Raw genomic sequence first — 20,198 nt, forward strand, 5'->3', positions numbered from 1 at the left:
CTGAACTAAGGTTGCTCACTTCAGCTGTTGATGTTCAAAAAGAATTAGACTAGAAAGGAAAGGAAAGGAGGATGGAAGAGGGAAAGGAAGGAAAGAAGGAGATTGGGAAAGGGAAGGAAGTAAGGAAAGGAGAAGGAGGCAAAAAAAGGAAGAAAGCTGACAACGGAAGGAAAGGAAGGAAGAAAACGAAAGAAGAAAGGGGGTTAGGGAAGAGGCAGGAAGGAAGGGAAAACGGATGACAGAAAGAGAGGAAAGGAAGGAAGAAAGGAAAGGAAATGAGAGTACCTAAGGAAGGAATGAAACGGGAAGAAGAAGACTAAGAAGGAAAGGGAACAAAGAAGCAGGTAGGAACAAAGGAAGGAAAGAAGGATGAAATAAGGATAGCAAAGGAGAAGTAAGGAATGAGACCAGAAAGGGCAAATGAATTAAGGAGTGAAGGAGGAAAGGGAAAATCAAAGAAGGGAGCAAATATGAAAGGAAGTAAAGAAGGAAGAAAAGAAGGGAACAAAGAAAAGGAGACCTTTGGGTCTAATTTGTTTCACTCAGAGCTGTAAAAATGCAAACACACTGCAGCGTGTTCAGAGTTCAGCAGGAACGACATTAATCAGCAGACCTAAAGACGTTTCAGTTGAAGACGTGATGGATTCATCAGGAACATCATTATTCAAGTCTGTGATAAGATTAATGCTGCATATCTGACACTTACTGTCTCATAATTATGAGAAAGTCTTCAGGTGGTTATAAATCATCTGTGCTTGAGAGGACGGGGCGCCGAATGATTTAAGTTTAATGAATATGAGCTCGGGTTCTAACACAAGTGGCTCCTTTTTCCTTTTTTTCAACAAAGTCGTTCGGAGAACGTCACAAAAGCCCCGACTGGTGTGAACAGACGGGGAATTTTACAGGAAACAAGACGGATGACGTCCCAGCCGGAGACAACATGAGCCTCAGTTTGGTTATTATATCAGATATTACAGCTCGACTGAAATAGTAAAGGAAATAAAGAAGGAAACAATAAGGAAGAAAAGAGGGGAAAAGGAAGCAGAAGGAAGAATGACAGAAGTAGAAAGGAAGGAAATATGAAAAGGAAAGGGTATGAGGATGAAGAAGTTGAAAAGGGAACAACAAATGGAAAGGAACAAATGAAAAAGGAAAGGAAGCAAGGAATTAAGAATCAGTGATGGAAATAAAGAAGTATGGAAGGAAAGGAGGAAAGAAAGGATGAAGGAAAGACATTAGAGAAGATGATGGAAGGGAGGAAGAAAAGGAAACGAATGAACAAACTTAAACTGTAGTTCCTCCTGTGACCACTTGAGGCTCCAGCAGTGACTCAGTGCCTGTAAACTCTGTGCTATGGATCGATTCCTCCTTCCTAACCCTGTACGGGGTTTACAGGCTTTATAACCCACCCAGCTGATGGGTCCAGTCTGTGTCAGAAAGCAGGAATCAGGACTAGAAGATAAGCCTGGTATTAAAATGTCCTTTCATGCGCTTTAACTCGTCCTGAGCAGCCGCCTACAGTGTCTCACATGGTGGTAGAACTTTTAAAGTTTACCCAGAATGCACTTTTTTGGTTTCCTCTGCTGAACTATGAGAAATCAGATCAATAACGTAGCAACGCGTGCTTCTGTGTCTCTACATCACAGACATTACGACAGGAAGACGCCCTTTTCACGTGTCACGGTTCTGGTACAAATAACAGAAATGTGAATTTTGCACAAATATAAGCTAACAATAACTTTGATAACGCTCATGTTGGGCAGACTTACTCACTACTTCCTCTTGTGGTCCAAAATGGCATTACACCAGAGAATCCTGGTGCTGTTTTAACTTTGGGGATCTGTTTTAGACAGAACATCATGGATGTTGCTTCTTCACGTTCTCCTGGTGGGTTCAGTTAATTTTACAATTAAAGAAACATCTTTTCATTTGACCTTCAAGATGAGAAAAATAGCAGCTGTTCAGTGAGGCAGGAGGACAGAGCGTAAGTCTTTCCATAGCAGAGTGTGGACGCGTGTCCTTGTGAGACGTTAGCAGGTCGACTCCTCAAAAACCTCCGAGGGGAACCCTTAACTTGCTAAATGGTGATGCACTGACCCATTTCGAGCAATTACAGTTTCAGCCATAAAGCGTATGAAGTCAAAAGCATATGAACGACCCAATGATCCATTTGGACGTAATAAAAGAAGTCAAATTTTCTCCAAATGACACATTAAATCTCCATGAAATTAAAACGGAGTTGGAAGGCATCAGTGTCTGAGCTCGTCTGCTCCGTCACATTACTGGGCAGGTGGCTGAACATATTGCATTTCATCAGAAGAGCAGCATACGTGTCCCTAAAGGGGCATTTCTGCAAAATACCACAAGGCAGATTTATGATGCACATCTGTTAGATTTTTCCTGCTCGTGTTGCAGATGCTCCGGAGCAGTTAACGAACCTGCGAAAAATTCATCCCCGATCAGGACTATTAAAAAAAAATGAAATGTGCAGATTAATGCATGTACAGAAAACACAGGGAAAAGGCTTGTTTTCCTTTTTAGATCAATAAAAATATGTCTGTTATGCAGCAGCTGTCTGACACAGTCGTGATGAAGCAGGGAAACGGCATTAAAGCGAACACAGAAAGATCAAAAGTTAGATTAACGACGTTCCTGATATACAGAAGGAGCACAGCAGGAAAAAATTGAAATGATGCCCTCAAACAGCCTGTGGGGCAGCGACACAGTTAGTCAGAAATGTTACCATGTTCACGGGAAACTCGGGCGTCCACCAATCAGCTCATTTCAGTTCAACTCAGACAAACATTATCTTCATAATGTGCTTTATAGAGCAAAAAGCTCACAACAGAGAGACAAGCCCAACAATCACACAATCCCCCAATGGTGACAGCTGGGAGGAAGAACTCCCTTTTAACAGGAAGTGACCTCAAGCAGAAGCAGGGTTCATGGGTTTCAAATGTAACTCTGGGCCCATCAGAGATGTAATCCATGACTCATGACGAGTTATTGATCTGCAAAAAAGTAAAAGACGCGTCTTAGACGATGAAGTTTTCACTTTTATTGACAGTTCATTGTTAACAGAACAGGTGTTATTGGTATATGACCAGCGTGGACAATAAAACCAAAGCAAACATAGAAAAAACAACAACAAACATCTCTGTTCCAGTCAAGTGTTTAAATAAGAAAACCGCAATTATAATTTTCTCGAGTCATTAACGTAAACATGCCTATCAGACATAAGCATCGTCATAAAAATGGTACAACGTCGTGTGCAAAGGATGATGAGGTTCATCTTAAATAAGAGAGAAATAAAGATAGAAAAGGTTCTATTTACAGGATGTCCGACTGGAACACGAGAGAAACCAAACTGTGCTTTAGTTCGCTTGTAAAGAAGTGAAGCCAAGGTCCGATTTTTTTCATTTTAATTTTATAATCAACCCATTTAGTCATAAAAACCCAAAAATCCAAAGAAAAACCAAACTGTATTTACAGAAAACGTCTTTTTCTCTATAAGAAAAACAAACTGAAGCGAATCTCTCTTAAAGCTATTTCTGATAAAATCTCCCTAGAAGTAATAGTAGTAGTGAAACTATCCAGAGAACATCAGTATATCTTCAAAAAGTCTGCCAGACTACCTTTGATATGTTTTTATTCTCCTACATTTTTTAGACAAGGTTAGAAACTAAAGGCAACAACAGGCAAGTTAAAGGAAGACTCAGCCACGTGACGCCACTCCCAGACCTCAGCGACGCGTTTGTGTCGGTGGAATTTAAGAAAGCAGGTTTTTGCATTCGTCGTGATAAAAACGGTTCTGGATGCAGTAAAACGTGTTGTTTTGTATTTTACAGGCTCCACAGCTTCATACGACTCAGATTTGTGTCTCAATCACAACATAAAGTGTGTTCAGCTCATTCTGAGTCAATCAAACACTGAAACATTCAAAGTAGAAATATAAAAGAATCTGCAATGGAAACGATTTAAATAGATATTTCACATAAAATAAAGATTTCATAGTTTCTGTAACATTTTCTTTTGAACAGATCAGGTGAGCATAACTAACAAACATCATTTCATCGTCGTGTTATTGTGACTTCATCCTATTTTTATTTATCTGGTTGTTTTGAACTATTTCAGTGGTTTGACTTAATCAGCTGCGGCGTATCCGACGCTGTAGGCGCCGCACTGAATGAAAAACATTTGACTTGAATAAACGTATGTATATGAAATCCAGCAAAATAAATATTTCCTACTTCCTGTAAGTTAGCAGCACTAAAAAATATGATTTATATTTATCTATAATTAATTTTCGCATTTGACACCATCAATAAGAGTAATTTTCAGCTAATTATTTTCCTTTTATATGAATTTAATTATACAAACTTTTTTGTTATACTGTCTGAAACTGCTCTTGTAAATGTGCGCTGAGCCTCGATGGGATTATCTGATTGAATAAAAGAAATAAAAAATATTTGAGGTCCTTTCTGAGGTATTTTCACTGCAGCTGCTTTCTAAGCAGCATTTAGTGTCTTACAGAACTGCTGATTTTTGACATTATAAACAATGTAAAATAAGCTACAATGTAAACCTGTTTGCTCAAAGTAATTAAAGATTGTGAGATAAATATATATATTTGGATAAAGACGATCCTTTTTCAGATATCTAAACTCATTATTATTTATTAACTTGACAAATGAGATTTTATAATCAAAAAGTTTCAGGTTGAGGTTATAAACCATGACGTTTTTAAACCTCTGCTCGTGTCATGAAACAGGACTTTGTAGATGTAAACCTGTAATCAGGAACTGGAGGCTGTCTGTGGTTACTGCGTCCATCCATCATCTTCACTCAGAGCTTCATCGGAGCCTCGGCTTCTCCTGCTGGTCAGGATGGAGCACAGAGAGGATTACAGTGGAGCTCATTAGCTGTTAAGCTTGTGATTGATTTCCAGGAGAAAGAGCAGCTAACGTGTTATTGATCGGAAACACAAAGATCGATTTAAACCCGAGTACATTTCTATATTATTACAGCTCCTCATATTTGTTTTGCTGCCGTGGACTCTGTAGGATTCGGCATGTGGACCAAACCAAAGCTATTCTGGGAGCCAGTCATGCTGAAACACATCTGACATCACTTTAATGGTCGTTGGGACAAAGTCAACTAAAATAATCAAAAAGTTTCATGATTTTTGCCCCAAAAATCTTTAAAAAAAATCTTTTATCTATCGCCATCTTTGCCAGTTCTCTCACCTTAGCTGCTGCACACTGTACGGATAATAAATGGATATTCTTTGGAACCATATTTTTATAATGTATTGAAAATATTGTGCATAGCATTGTTTGCGTAATTTCCAACCGCCTTCCCTGTTATTCAATTTCTCAAATGTAGAATTTAAGTTAAAGCACTGCTGCATGGATAACATGTAGAGGTCATTATAATAATTGGGCCTATAATGGGATTTGTGTGAGGTGCTGCAGCACTTGGGTTTGAAATCTGCTGAGCGTTTGGTGAATTCAGGAGCCTTTTGCTCCCCGTGTGTCTGGAGTCCCTAAACTGTCGCATATTTGCACAGCTTTGTGTGCTCGGTGCAAAAACACACCGATTTACTGTGTTTCTTATGTTTTTGCCTCCTCTGTGGATTTGTTACTTAAACAGGTCAATGAGCAGGTGAAAGCCTCGTGCAATCAGTATATGCAAGGCCCCTGCTGACTTTAGCATCTTCTAGCTCAAGTTATATATTAATATTATTTTTGTAATATATTGTGACGTTGATTTGAAGAAGCCGTGAGCCTTGGTGAGTTCTCCGTCACCTGTGGTGTCCCTCAAGGATCTATTCTTGGCCTGGTTCGATTTTCTTTACACCCACTCCCACTGGGATCCACTTTTGGAGAGCTCATAATAATTTTCAGTTTCATCTATATAGCACCAAATCACAACTACAGCTGGATCGAGGCAGTGTTTAATGTAAGATCATCTGTTCCACAAAAGGAACCCAAACTCTTTGCAGTTGCTTTTAGATTTTTTAGGATCTAAACTCAACAAACATGCAATAAAAACCTGCGCATGACTTCAGCCAGTGTGCTGACACTCGACACAGACGCCACCATCGAACACTGGCTGTGGTGTACCGGCCTACAGGGAGGTCTCAATATGTTGTTACATCAGCATCAGTTTATTACTTCCCTGTTTATTTTAAAATTAATTTTAAGGTTTCATTATTTACTTTTAAGCCATTAAGTGGGCAGATTTTCTAACCAGTTGCTTTTCCTGGTCTAAATCTTTGACCACTTTTACTGATGCTCAACACATACTGCATACGGACCTGGATTTTATTTGAGGTATAAGTAGGCAATGATATACTTATTATGTATTGTATATGAAGATTATTATAGATTTGTTGTTAGACAGTGTATCAGTGTTTTGATATGTACAGCACTGAAATCTTCAGATTATATTTAATTTCAGGGAATGTTAGGAAACCGTTGGACCTGTAAAATAAAGTGTTACTACATCCACGATAGCTGCATTTCTCAGAAACGTTTTAAAAAATCAAAGATGTTGCTTTGCAGCGTCTCGTTGCTGCCGTTTCTTCTGAACGACCATCTCTGAGTGTCACCCAGATCAGGAGTGGCGGTGTCAGATAACTAAGTCTACCTTTAAAGGCAACTCACTGTTGTCCGAAGCCACCAGAACATCGTCCGCAGACCTGGGACAACATGACACAGACTTCTGTTCACTTCTTTGATCTTTTTTCATTCCTGGCGACCAAGTTTCTCCTTTTGTTAAACTGAAGCTGACACACAGACAGTCATGAGAGTAGGAATGTGGAAAGAAGAGAAACCAGGTGCCAAAGTTGACAAATCCAACAACGGCAGCAGAAATGAGACACAATTCAAAGACAGTTTATCCCAGGTCTGCATATCCATAAAAGAGGACCTTTCGCCCTCTGTGACAAACACAGAACTGAGCTGAATAAATACGTTTCAAACTGAAAGAGCTGTGGACAGACAGTGTCCTTCACATACTTTAAAAATCTCATGTACATATATCTTGTCTCTATGCATGTCCCATAACTAATATGAATAATCTGATCACAACAGCATGTTTTCTTCCTGTATCCTTCTTCACGTTGCACAAACAGACATCTGCTGAGAACACTGTAAACAGCTATTCTTCTGTAAATCTCAGTAAATATATACAAAGACTTTTCTCCCAGAGGATTAAAGTAGAGGTGGTGGTGAAACTTTAGTAAAGAGTGCATGATTTAAAAATATCTTTATTTTTAAATCATGTAAAATACGATGGAAAATTTACCAGCTCACCACCCCTCCTGTGTGAAAACTGAATCCTCTCTTGAAGTACTGCAGGCCACTCGAAAAGCTGAACTTGCTGCTTAACTGAGAAAAAACCTCCATAAAAATTTGTTTTGTACAACTATTCCAACCTGATGAGGATGAATGAACACAAGGTCTGGTTTTACAAAGAGATTTTAGTTAGATTTTCTTTTTTTATGGTTAAAGCGTAAAATCTGTATTTTTAAATAAAAATAAAAAATAATCTATGAGATCTACAAACGTTTAAATTTCACTGTTCAGCTAGTTAAGGTTAGCTGTTGATCCAGTTTTAATTAAATCCAAATTAACCTCCTTATACCTGTCAGAAAATTTAAAAAAGTACAATATCTGAGTTACTGAGACTATCACTCTGTAGTAATCTGAAAGCTAAATCTGAGATTATACTGTAGAAGTATATATAAGCCTGATGCAAATTTCATCTTATTGTGGTTGAAAAAGTAAAATCACAGTCATAGGTAACTTTTAGATAAAAAGTATTGTTGCATTAATGCATAGTTTACCTTTTGAGACAAAGCTGTAAATACAGTACAGCCATAAACATGAGTGTAAAATTAAACTGGAATGACACCAGATAATTACAATAAGCAGATTTAACTAAACCAAATATTTCACTTAGACTTTAAAATCTAAAACATTGTTCTTAGGATCAGAACATTAACTCTAATAGTTAAATACAAATCTAATTTTAGGAATTTTTAAATTACAAATTTTAGCAAATTAAACTAGCTAGTGTCAGTATGACTTTATTTCAAATGGACACGTTCACTGACCTCATAATATTACATTAGAATATTTATTATTTATTTAAAAGTTTTCAGCCTTTCACATCTGATTAGTCCGACTGAGAGGCAGCATTCAGAGGTCTAATTGAGCCTGACGTTAAAGGTAAGCAGACTACAAGTCTGTCTTTGTGAAACCAGCCCTCAGTCACTCATGTCAACCTTCACAGGAGCCTGAAAAAGAAATACGAGTCAAGCGACCCACCGTAAAGCTGGCAGCTTTAACCCGAAAAGTGCTGAAAAACCAGCACCAAGAACTGCATGAAAAGTGTTTCTCTCAACATGAACAAATACTGCTGAAGTGCCCTGGAGCAAGGCACTTAATCCCCAACTGCATCGGTGCAGCGACTCGGCGGCCTGCGACATGTAAGAAGATGTAAAGAGATTTTTAATCTGCCTGCTACCGTCATACATACAGTAAGTACATGACAACAACACTGACATTAGTAATAATGCTGTGTGCGAGCTAAATAACAGCACTCTGAGACTGCGGATCAGCACCGAGAGCGAGAAGAATGACGTAGGAGACCGTTATTATTACACGCGTGTGCGCTGAAGCGGGGTGGGAACCCCTCGTTAGTGTTAGCGGCATGAAATGTTTACTCCCTCAAGGTGAAGACACTGCAAGAACACTACAACTCTCTATCTCCTCCTCGTCTCTCAGAGCAGCTATGACAGCGCCGAGCCTGGAGCTACGCTATTTACAAACCACAACAAACAGCCAACTACCAGCTTAACAAGCTCGAGGATCACACGACATCTGCCCCACGTTTCCTCCAGAAAAGTCAGGAAGGCAACCAGCTAATATACCCGTCGAAGCAGTTTACAGTTCATCAGCTCTGTTCATGTGCAGCATGTCTTTAAGCTCCGTTTTTAAAATTAAGATTTCAGTGTGACAACAGTATTAAACACTGACCTGCTGAAAAAGCCTCAAGCTGAGCATTTTCCTCGTTGCTATCAAGACGTTTTGACCAACAAGAGGAGGATCTGACTGCATGTTATTGACTAACAACGTGACCCATATAATGACCATAACGTGTTTTAATCACTCAGACGTGAGACGAGTGACCACAGAGTCAACAACAAAGTGTTTACTGAGGTCACAGCGAGGAGCATAAACGTCTGCACGAGTCAAACCCGGGCAGCCATCAGAAACTTTGCTTTCTTTTTACACAGAAGTGCACCATGAAAAACAGTAAGTCACCTTTTTGGTCATCAAGAACTGACAAATAAAGTCATCTGACCAAATATCAATAAGTATCGAAGTTAACCTTCTGTTCATTGTACAGCCAGCTGTTTGTCCTCTGCACGACTGCGGTACTTCGTGATATCCCAACAGAAAAGCAGTCAAACTGTCGGTGCACAGCCGCTGAAGTTGGTTCACGTTCTGAACCTTAAAGTTTCTTGTACGCCTGTGAGAACGGTGATCGTTTCTAACTCTTAGTGGAGCCGCCGTGTTTGCTTTTGCAGCATTTGTACATGGAAATCTCCGATAACACCCAACCTACTGATGACAGCACACGTGACCCCGTCGTTCTCATTACTTTTCAGAGCGCAGCTTTTCAATTTTCCTCTTTTTAAATTTCACCCGCCGAGGAGCTCTGTTCAAACCATCGAGCTGAGAAAGCACAAAGAGAAAAGACGCGTTTGGTCCTGGAGGCAATTTTCTTTGGATAGACGTTCGTGTTTCCGTTAGCTACACGACCCTCCCAGCAGACTTTTTCTGCATGCTGTAAACAGGCTTAAAGGTAAAAAAGCAGCAGAATGTCTTGTTCTGCATTTATTGGACACCTTCAAGGAACAGATATGCACTTTTCCAACCTAGTCGAAATAGTGCTGCGGGGTATTGAACGCCATCGATTTGTGCTGAATGCTGCGTGTGCTGAATTGCTCTCGACAGCAGCGAGTAATTGCAAGGATATACGCCGCGAACACATTCAATTACTGCAGGACAGAGAGCTTTGTGGATGAGCCGACGAAGGCAGGGTAGAGAGAGGGAAAGCTTTTTAAATGTTTGGGGTCTCGAGTAGGTTTGTTGCACCTACTTGTGCAGGAATCACATCATTAAGTGTTTTAGGAACAAGATAAAACAGGGACATTGTGTTTGCCTGGGCTTAAAGCAGGCCTGTATAAATGTTCAGCTGCGTCTGGATAAACAGTGACTCAGTCGGGATGTCCCAGCGGTGTTTTTTAGCTGGAGGTGCGAGGTCACGGACGGGGGACTCCAAAGCCCCTTTGGGGAGCAGAATGGCCTCCGCGCGACCCATTATGAGTCATGTTAGGAGGGTTAATGGCATTTAAATGAGCAGCTTGTGTGTTTAAATAAAGCAGCCTTTATAGTTAGCACCGCAGCGCTGCTGGAGTGTTACATAACAGCACTCAAATCTGCTTCTTTGAGGGTACATCGCTGCCTTTGCGAGGCCAGATGGATAAAACTTTTCATCAAACAGCACAGACATCTTTATGTTGGCGTCCCGCTCGGCAGCTGTTAGAAACGTCCAAACTTACGCCCTAAAATTTTTCATTTCAAAGGATTAAAATGGAAACAGATTGGATGTAGATTTCAGTCTGTCCTAACAAACCTTAATGTACCCAAACACATATCGTATAACTTCCCACTTTAAATGCATCCATATAACTTCATATTGTGAGTTGACTGAGCATATTTGCACAAAGCTAACACGTAAAGATGTTTAAAACCATAAAACCTGCCAAGTCAGAGCTAAAGACGAAGAGGAATATTGGCACTTTTTCACACCACACTGTAGCCTCCACGGTGAAATCGCTTGTCAAATCAAATTTATCGAGTTAGTGGTGCTCACTGGACGTGACAGAGGCCTTCGTACAGATGGATTTAAATCCTAAAAAAAAAAGACAGGAGAGGAGCCCTGATGGATTCAGGAGGTCGAGGGGGAAACGATTAGAAGGACAAAGAGACGAGAGGCCGGACGGATGAGGAGAATTACAGCAGGACAGCGAGAAAAGACAGTCGGATTAAAGCGAGGGCTGCGAAGGGCATGTAGCCCCTATTAGAGCTTTGTGAACAGAAGTACTTCATTAAGCTTGGTCAATGTCGCGGCGCCGCAGCCGGCATACTAATGCAGACCCACGCTCTCCAGCTCCCTGCAGTCAAACCTCTCCTTTAACTTTGTGTTTCCTCCCTTTCTTCACTGTAATTAGTCTTTCATTAATGACATTTATAGAAAACTGAAAATATGCTTTGGAAGAAACATCTCTGCGAATTTGGTAAAGTTTCCACCAAATCATTTTTCCATCGTGTTAATAGACTGAAGGTTGCATCTGGTTTAACCGCATCCTGCAGAAATGCTCATGCTCAGTCTCTCCTTATGTTGAACTGACGAGGATACTAAGGCTACGTTCACACTGCAGGCGAAAGCGCATCAAATCCGACTTTTTTGACCCTCTGCGACCCATATCCGATCCTGGTGTGACAGTGTGAACGGCACAAATCCGATATTTTCAAATCCGATCTGGGTCACTTTCGTATGTGGTCCTGAATCCGATACCTATCCGATGTTTCAGAAAGCGACTGCTGTTTGATGGTCACGTCGCATTAAATCCGTCTTTTACGTCACCGACACAAGACAGACGCCAATTATCAGCGCCGGAGAAGACACCGCGAACCCTTCCTGGACATCCAGCGTAGATGTTAGTGACAAGACAACGTTGGAGAAACGTGAACATTTTCTTTGTACTGTATAATCTGCAGATTCTGACAGAAATCTGCAGCTATCCTTTGAAGCACCGCTCCTCTAAAACAGCAATAAGGATCATTATTAGCGATCGTGGCTCAAGAGTTAGGAGTTCGCCTTGTAATTGGAAGGTTGCCGGTTCGAGCCCCGGCTCGGACAGTCTCGGTCGTTGTGTCCTTGGGCAAGACACTTCACCCGTTGCCTACTGGTGGTGGTCAGAGGGCCCGGTGGCGCCAGTGTCCGGCAGCCTCGCCTCTGTCAGTGCGCCCCAGGGTGGCTGTGGCTACAATGTAGCTGCCATCACCAGTGTGTGAATGTGTGTGTGTGAATGGGTGGATGACTGGATATGTAAAGCGCTTTGGGGTCCTTAGGGACTAGTAAAAAAGCGCTATATAAATACAGGCCATTTACCATTTACCATTAGGTTATTTACATTATTATGTGAATAACAAAATAACTTAAAGCAAAAATTGGGAAACGTAAAGTCCGAAGTCTTTATATTAAGGGCCATCAGTCAAACAATATTGTTTGCTCTGGGTCTGAACAGAGCGCGTTGTGTGTGACATCATTTTATTTGTAGTGTGAACGAGCAGACAAAAAAATCGGATTTGATCAAAAAATCTGAATTGAGCATTAAGACCTGCAGTGTGAACGTAGCCTAAGTATCCCTCACCAGGTGACCCGTGCAGTCGTAAGTAATCGGTCACCACACCGGTAAACATTCACAAATTTTTTCTAGTTACAAAGAGGCTGCCGTCTTATTTTCACTCTGATTGGGTCACAACTAAAATAAGTTTGATGTGCGTGCTGTAGTAAAACACAAAGTCAAAGGTGAGAATAAATACTGACTATTATGTAACATTTAAGAGAAGCTCTGAAATCATTATTAATCACATGTATGTTCAGAGGAGGAAGAGCCAATCAGACATGAGGTTACTTTAAAGTTCATTCCTCAAAAATAAACCCTTACAATTTACCCAGTGATATGTTTGTAGCTGCATAAACACGAGTAGCTTTTCTCTGCGTGTCCAGTAACAACAGTCCGATATATTTTATAACATATAAAAAGGGACAGAAAGAAAATCTCCTGCTGGTAAAAAAGTTAAGTCAAAGAAATGGTTTTAAAGGAACTCTGAACTTTCTGTTGTGGTTAGCACCACTGCTACATGCCATGAAAGGAAACAAGATTCAAGTAAAAAGCACAGCGAGGGCATGAATCCTTTTTCCTGGTTCATGGTGCTTCATGAATGATATTTTCTACAATCATTAAAAAATGTCTCATGAGGCGTTTCATGGATTTATAGAGCTCCTTAAATCTGAGAGGATGTTTAAGAAGTTTAGTGTTAGCATTTTGCTAAGCTGTAGAGCTTTTCCACGTCTATACGCCGATGACTTGCTATTCTACGCCTGCAGAAACCAACCAGTGTAAACAGGCAGTGTAAACCAGTGCATTTGCTTTTTGATTTTAGATGGACCAAGACAATAGTGATGTTTTTTGTGAATGATGAAAAAAGAGAGAAAAAGATCCTCTTTGACAGTTTAACATCTCAGAACAGCTGAACGCAAATCAAACAAACATCAGTGATCCACGGAGAGATCCTTGGTTTTTTTGTTATGGCCTTTCTACCTATATTCTATTTTCAAGTTTGATATTTGAAACTGTTTCTCTTTTTTTCTTTAAATTTCATCTGACTTGTAGCAGTTCACATATACAAGTTGTTAAAACAAGCTTGGAGGTGATATCTGGCTTAGAGGAGCATCTTTCTTTCTCCACTCTTTTTAAATTTTCACTGAGCAGGAGAGCGGTGTGTTGTACGTCGCAGAAGAAGGTTTCAAAGTTCATACGATCCCATTTTAAGTGAAAGCACAACCAGAAAGATGCATTTTGAAGTCTTTTAGATCGTTCTGGATGTGCTATAAGAAACAAATCTCTCCCACTCTGAGCCAGAAATCTGAATCCACTCCCAAAAAGACATTTTGAGTGAGCCTACATCTTTAAGCAATCGTTAGCGTTTTGTCCTTTGCTAGCATTTTTGGCCATTAGCCTACATTAGCTAGCTAACGCATGACTACAGCTCGACCGTCCTTCAATCCACGACCTTTGACCTATTCTGAATCAAGTTGGCTGTCATACCCACTCCTGAACAGGGTATTTATAGTAGTGCTGTGTCATGGTGTTTTGCTGCACTCCTTTGTTTTTAAACTGAAAGATCGTGTACACGAGCACCAGGATGCACAGCGACAGAATGCAAGGGATCACCACGGCGATGGCATTGACTGTCGGGGGGACGTCGTTGATGGTCACAATGATGCCGACATCATCCGGGGGCAGCTGGCGTTCCCCAGGGTTACCGTTGTTGCCGGAGCGCTCCATGTCGGACTGGTCGCAGCCCATCCAGTCACGCAGGATGGACTTTGGATATCCAGGCTCCACAGTCAGCTTCTGGTTATCGAATTTCCAGTACTCCTTCCCCTTGTAGAAGTAGGTGTAGTCTGAGGATGGGAAGATGCAGGGGCAGGAGGATGGGAGAGTGATATCAATGAAAGACCAGAGCAGAGGAATCAGTCAGGTGAACTTTTTTTTACTGAAGCAAAAATAAACAGAAGACACTGAAAGTACAGCAAATTAAGCAACTACCCAACGGCCTCCGACACTACAGGGACCCAAAAGACTTGAGGATATGTTGCTGTGCCTGATAAACGTGGCTTGGTAGAGACACACAAGGTATCTTTGGGTATGGGCGCATTGAACGGTTTTTTCAGATTAGTCCAATTTAGTTTGTGGAAGGACTGGCAGTGCATTTGTAGGTTTGTGTAGAGTTTTGGGAGCTGTTCCTCGCTTTCTTTACTTTAAACCAAGCTAATCTGATTGCATTCAAAACCAGTGGCAAAATAACAGCGTTTGAGGCAAAGCTGTAGACTGACTGCAAACTATTCATTGACTGGACTTTGGTCAAGTCTCCTTAAAACTTGTTCCAAAAGGAAAACTGTGACATTCAAGACACTCTGCTGCTTTCAAGAAAACACGTGTTCAACATTTGTTGCCCTCCAACAATTCTTGCATCTCTTTATCTGTTATCTTTTTATATATTAGAATAAAGCAAACATAAATAAAGGCTTCTTGAAAGAATGAATGACAAGAGAAAAAAAGTTGCGACTCAAATTCAGGATCTCCAGCCAATGGTCGCATCCCCGGGTTGATGATGCTGACATCAGAGACGAAGAGGCGATGATTATGAAACTAAAGTTTATCACACAATACATGAGCCATAGTTTAGATGTACATACATATAAATGGTTCTAATGTGTTATCACAAACAAACACGCTCCAGTAATACTAGTTATTGTTGTGTTTGTCATTGAGGCAGGACACAGAGGCTCCACCACCTCGACTTCTGTGCAGTTAACTTCATACCTGTTCATATGGAATTTCCACATATTTGACGCACTTTAAATATAGCATCTTGTAATTTCCAAAACGCTGTTTGTTTAGCATGTAGCTAAATAGAAATCAGCACTAACCCCTAAAGCTATTTGATTTTGACCTGCTGGACGTTACGATGTCAGAGTCATGTGCCCAACCTTTTAGCTTTTTTAATTAAGAAGAATCGTGAGCTTCAACATAGCCGCTGGATCATCGCCCTGCAAGCTTCAGAGCTCCAGCTGTGAACCATCTTAAACATCTACTGTGGTACCACAGGACCACAAAACAAACACTTCTCAACCATATTACACACATATTGCATGAGCAGCTACTGGTTCAGTGTCAGAAACACTCGAGGTTTCTCGGGTGAAGTGGCGCTGCACTTACTAACACCAAACAGCGATTAACAGGAAACTCCTCAAAAACTGTCTCCGAGGGAACGAACACGTCCATGCACGGCACAGAAAAACGCCGTCCTCCACTCTGAAACTGTAACTCATCCGTCTGCAGCTCTGGTGTGTCCCTGTGGTGGTGGATCTTATTAGAGGCAGTATCGTTTCTGCTGTGATGTGGCGGCTGTAGGCAGCGACCATATTCTGGTCCCAGCAGTGGATGTTCTCACTGAAGGACGATGTTATGCAATGCCTGCGAGACGGATGCTGTAACAGGAAACACTCAGCGACACGTAAAGAGAAGAGTGCATTTGTTAACTAATATTACTGTTTTATAAATATCAGCTGTTTCCTCTTCAGGCGTGTGGAGGCAGCCCTTCAGTTCAGCAAAGAGACCATCTTATAAAGTCATGCATTCAGAATTTTACTGTAAAAACAGAAGCAGGTGGTTGGACGTTCTTTAAAAAATGAAACAACTTCGGGGCTCAATGGATCCTCCCGATGGATCAGTTCGTCTCCACGGTCACTTAAATCCTGTTTGTTGTTACTGGATGTGCCAGCTATGATGTCACTAGAGCCCATCATCATTTAACTGGTGGTAAACAAACCAGATCCAGTTTGTAATAAAAGCTAACGTTTGCTCTAACATGTTGACACGCTGCTCGTCTGCACACACGCGACGGTAAAGACTGACTTTGAAGGTTTTTCTGAGGACACAAGGTGTCAAACATCACTCTGGTTGTTGCTCTGGAACAAATTCTCAATAACAAGTTGTGCAAGATGATGTGCAGCGTCTGGCAAAGCAAGAATTTCTGACGCAGCGACTAAAACACGGTTTGAACCCAGCTCTGTATGTTTACTCCTCCACAGACTCCACTGTGAGGGGATCACATGCCGAAGTAGCAACAACAGAAAACACCCACAGGGCTTCTTGTGCCGTCTGCCTTTTCGTCTGCTCCATCACCTCCGAACAGCCCCGAGGAAACCAACGCACAGTCGCACACATTTGTCTGTTGCCTCTAAAGTCCCTGCAGGACGGTTTCTCATCTTTGACACCACACCCGGCTGGCCGTGTCGTCCTGTCACCACGTCGCGCATAGATCGGCCTCAACTCCACAGAGGAAGCCGCAAGGTCACAAGGTCACCGCTCAAGGAAAGGAAGTGACGATGGACAGTTTTCTGTGTCTCACACCTCTGTCGCTGCATTTTATGACCCTGCAGCATAAACAGCCGACTAACAGGGTTTTTACTCAGGTGTCCGAACGTACACGAGTATTTTTGAAAACGCAGATTTTTATATGCGTTTGGACCTTTCGTCCACACGTAAACGGCGTTTTTGATCACTGAAAACTGAGATTTTCAAAAACTCAGTTTTTGCGTTTACGTGTGGACGAGGAAAACGGAGATTTAGCAGATAGAGACAAAACACTGCTGCTGTCAATCTATCTGCAGTTTGTCCACGCTTACATACACACACAGTTACTGTCCCTCCATTTACACAGACAGGCGTCAGAGTGAACATTCAACACAGACGCTCTCACAGTCCTGACGTCGTCGCTTTTGAATAAATGAAATTGTTTTAAATTAAAATTTGTGCATGCTGTATGCATTTGGTTCATTCCTAAGTTGTGAGTCTACACCAGCCAAAATGCTGTTTTTGGTTATTGACATTTGAAATGATGACTTGAAAAGTAGCACAGAAGTAAAGCCTGTTTACTATTTCCTGCCCTGACTTCTAGACTTCTGATTGGCCAACATTTCTACACGGCTAGGATTTGGCCTGTTCTTGACAACGTTTGACTGCGTTTTTGCTGTTTACATGTGGACAGAGATATTTTTCAAACCTGCACGTGTGGATGTGGCCTCAGTGTAAATATAAGCTGCTGATTGTGACTCTGCATTGCAATTCTTCTTCAGTTTACAGTCAGCTGAGTTCTATGGAAAATGGAAATGGACGTATTTTTCTGTCAGCGCTATGTTAAAAGTAACGTTTTTGCATTAAAATTGCTTTTACCTGATGTCTGTATATTATGTAACTGACTGGAGTCAAACTCTCATAAAAACTGAATTTAATTCAAGGAAGTTTATAAGAAAACAAATGTAGGAGACAAACGGTAAATATGTTGGAAGAAATTATTGCTGTCTGCGTTAATCTCGCTAAAATGACATTAACGCCATAAATGCATTAATGCGGCAAATCTCTGTTAGCGAGGTACCGCGGATCGCCCCGTGTGTGGGGCTGCACGGCGTCAATGGCTTAGCACGGTTAGCTCGTTTAGCTCGTTAACACGCTGACGCGTTAATATCAAATGTCCAAAACCTTTTGTTTGATCTGTAGTAGAAATTCTTCTTCAGCTTGTGTGAAAATCAGTGTCAGAAAAGTTTGAACATTAACACAGAATCAAAACTAAATTATACTGAAACCATTGTTTTTTCTCGTGTTTTGAAATCTCTCAGCTCCAGTGTTGCCGTCGGGCACGAGGCGACGCTGAGATCGATGAAGGATACCTCCAATTTGACCGGATTTCGTCTCACGCCTGAAACCAAAAGAATAATTAGCTGCCACTCACATCCCTCCCTGCTGATGAAGGCCCCCTGCGGAGCGTCCGGTATTCCCTTCCACACAGTGATGGGTTTGGGGTATCCTGCGTCGGTGGTGTGCTTCTCCTCGTTGTAACGCCAGTACTGGTCCCCTTTGAAGAAGTACGTTTTCCCGACTGGCTCCCACCGCAGCGCCGTGTCGATGCCACTCTTGGGGAGGGAGCTGCCCAGCTCCACCAGGCTGTGAGGGTACCCTGGCTCAGCCGTCACCTCCCTGAACACCCAGTATTTATCACCTGGAACCAGCGTGAAGAAGTAAGTGAGCATTTTAATATTTTCAGTTTGTGTTGTGATCTTACAGAAGCAGCAACAGAACTGCCATAAATGCAGTTCCTTTGATGTCCACTGGGGGCCCCAGTGAGTCAGGCCCCACAGACCCAGCAGGTTTAGTCTTTACGCTTAGATTCAACCATAACGACCTGGCTGCCTCCATCTTCTTTATACAGTCTGTGGTTCTGAGCACAAATAGCTGCTCTCAAACTTTATTGACTTGAACTAAATTATTTATCCTCCAAACAGTCTGAGAAAATGTGTTTCTCCCTCAGTTTCTCAAATGATTATTTAATATTTGAAATTCCAGATATAGATCATGAACAATCGATTGTTCTCTGGCAGACAGCCGATCCGTCTGCCAGCTTTTCTCTTTGTAGGTTTCAAAATAAAGCCGCTAGCTGCCAGGAACACTAACAGAGGCGAAAACACGACCTCCCCGGCGTCGTATCATAAATAAGAATCTTTATAGATACTCTTGTTTTTGGCGGTGGGGTTGCACAGGATAGAAGACTGTGAAATTTAACAGCCGTGGTTAAAGAGCGTCGATTTCCACTACAGCGAGAAAACAAAGATTAAAACAGCTGCTCTGTAGCTTTGTTAAATATTCAGCTCTCACTGTTCGGAAGAAGGATATGGGCGAAAAGGCAAAGAGACATTAAATAAATACAAGTACTCCACGAAGCCCCTTTTAAAGGCTGATTAAATATCCTGCTGTGACAGACGCTCCTTTAGGAAGCCTGTACTGATCATCTGGAAAAACACACACAGTAAAAACAAAGATTAATACAAAGCCACTGAATCCCAATTATGTCCTTTACAGACACTAATAGCTACTCAGCAGGCATTTAAAGCAGTTTGTAATGTACATTATGAATTAATGGGTAGATTTAAGCAGGAAATTACAGTTTCTGATGTTTTTTTAATGTCTTTTACATCCTTTAACTTGAAGGCTTCTAAACTGGAAAGTTTGATTCAGACTTATTTAAACATTTTGGTACAAATATGTGTTCGTCCTCACAAACATGAGAATAAAGCTTTGCAGTGCGTGTGAGTGTGTGTTCACATCTTTGTGGGGACCAAGACTTGTAGGTTTGCTACGAGTTTGAAGCCATTTTTGAGACTTAAAATGTGATTCAAGTGTCAGGGTTACAATTAGGTTATGGTTAGGTTGGGTTAGGGGAGGGGCTTGTGTCAATTAGATGCCCCCACAAGATATGAATACCCAACGTGTGTGTGTGTGTGTGTGTGTGTGTGTGTGTGTGTGTGTGTGTGTGTGTGTGTGTGTGTGTGTGTGTGTGAGAGAGAGTCAGCAGCTGAGAGCTCAGACAGAGCAAAGCTATTAATTTCTGCTCCTGGCTGGCAGAAGACGTCGATGAACGAGGGGTCCAAAAGTCTGAGAGCACGGCTGAAAATCCTTCACTTTATTTCATTTACTTGAGAATTTGTCACCAAACGTTTTATTGCAAATGAAAATATGATGTGACGGCGTTCCTCAGAGCTTCCCGTCACTCAGTCCTTGTAAATGTTCAGTGGGGTGAGGTCGGGTTACCGCAGGTTTTTCTCTCCTCTCGTCCTGCCTGTGACACGTAAATCAATCTGGACAGTTGATTTTGAAGCACGTCCTAAAAAGCACCTGGAGCAGAGAGGAGGTCGCACAGGTGTGT

The 20,198-nt window shown here is 41.5% G+C and overlaps 1 protein-coding gene across 3 annotated transcripts in view; it reads right to left on the reverse strand.

Moving 5' to 3' along the window:
• Positions 1-127: 127 nt before the first annotated feature.
• Positions 128-20,198, reverse strand: part of mmp24 (matrix metallopeptidase 24) — an 85,428-nt gene continuing 65,357 nt past the window's right edge. For all 3 annotated transcript variants that reach the window (XM_080892784.1, XM_080892785.1, XM_080892786.1), the window contains 2 exons: positions 18,231-18,497; positions 128-14,337 (listed from right to left, as the gene is read on the reverse strand). In XM_080892784.1, the coding sequence (XP_080748910.1) occupies positions 13,973-14,337; positions 18,231-18,497 (632 nt within the window). In that variant the 3' untranslated portion in view covers positions 128-13,972. The remainder of the gene's footprint in view (positions 14,338-18,230; positions 18,498-20,198) is intronic.

Source organism: Rhamphochromis sp. 'chilingali', assembly GCF_963969265.1.
Source record: "Rhamphochromis sp. 'chilingali' genome assembly, chromosome: 9".
In the NCBI taxonomy this organism is placed as follows: Eukaryota; Metazoa; Chordata; class Actinopteri; order Cichliformes; family Cichlidae; genus Rhamphochromis; species Rhamphochromis sp. 'chilingali'.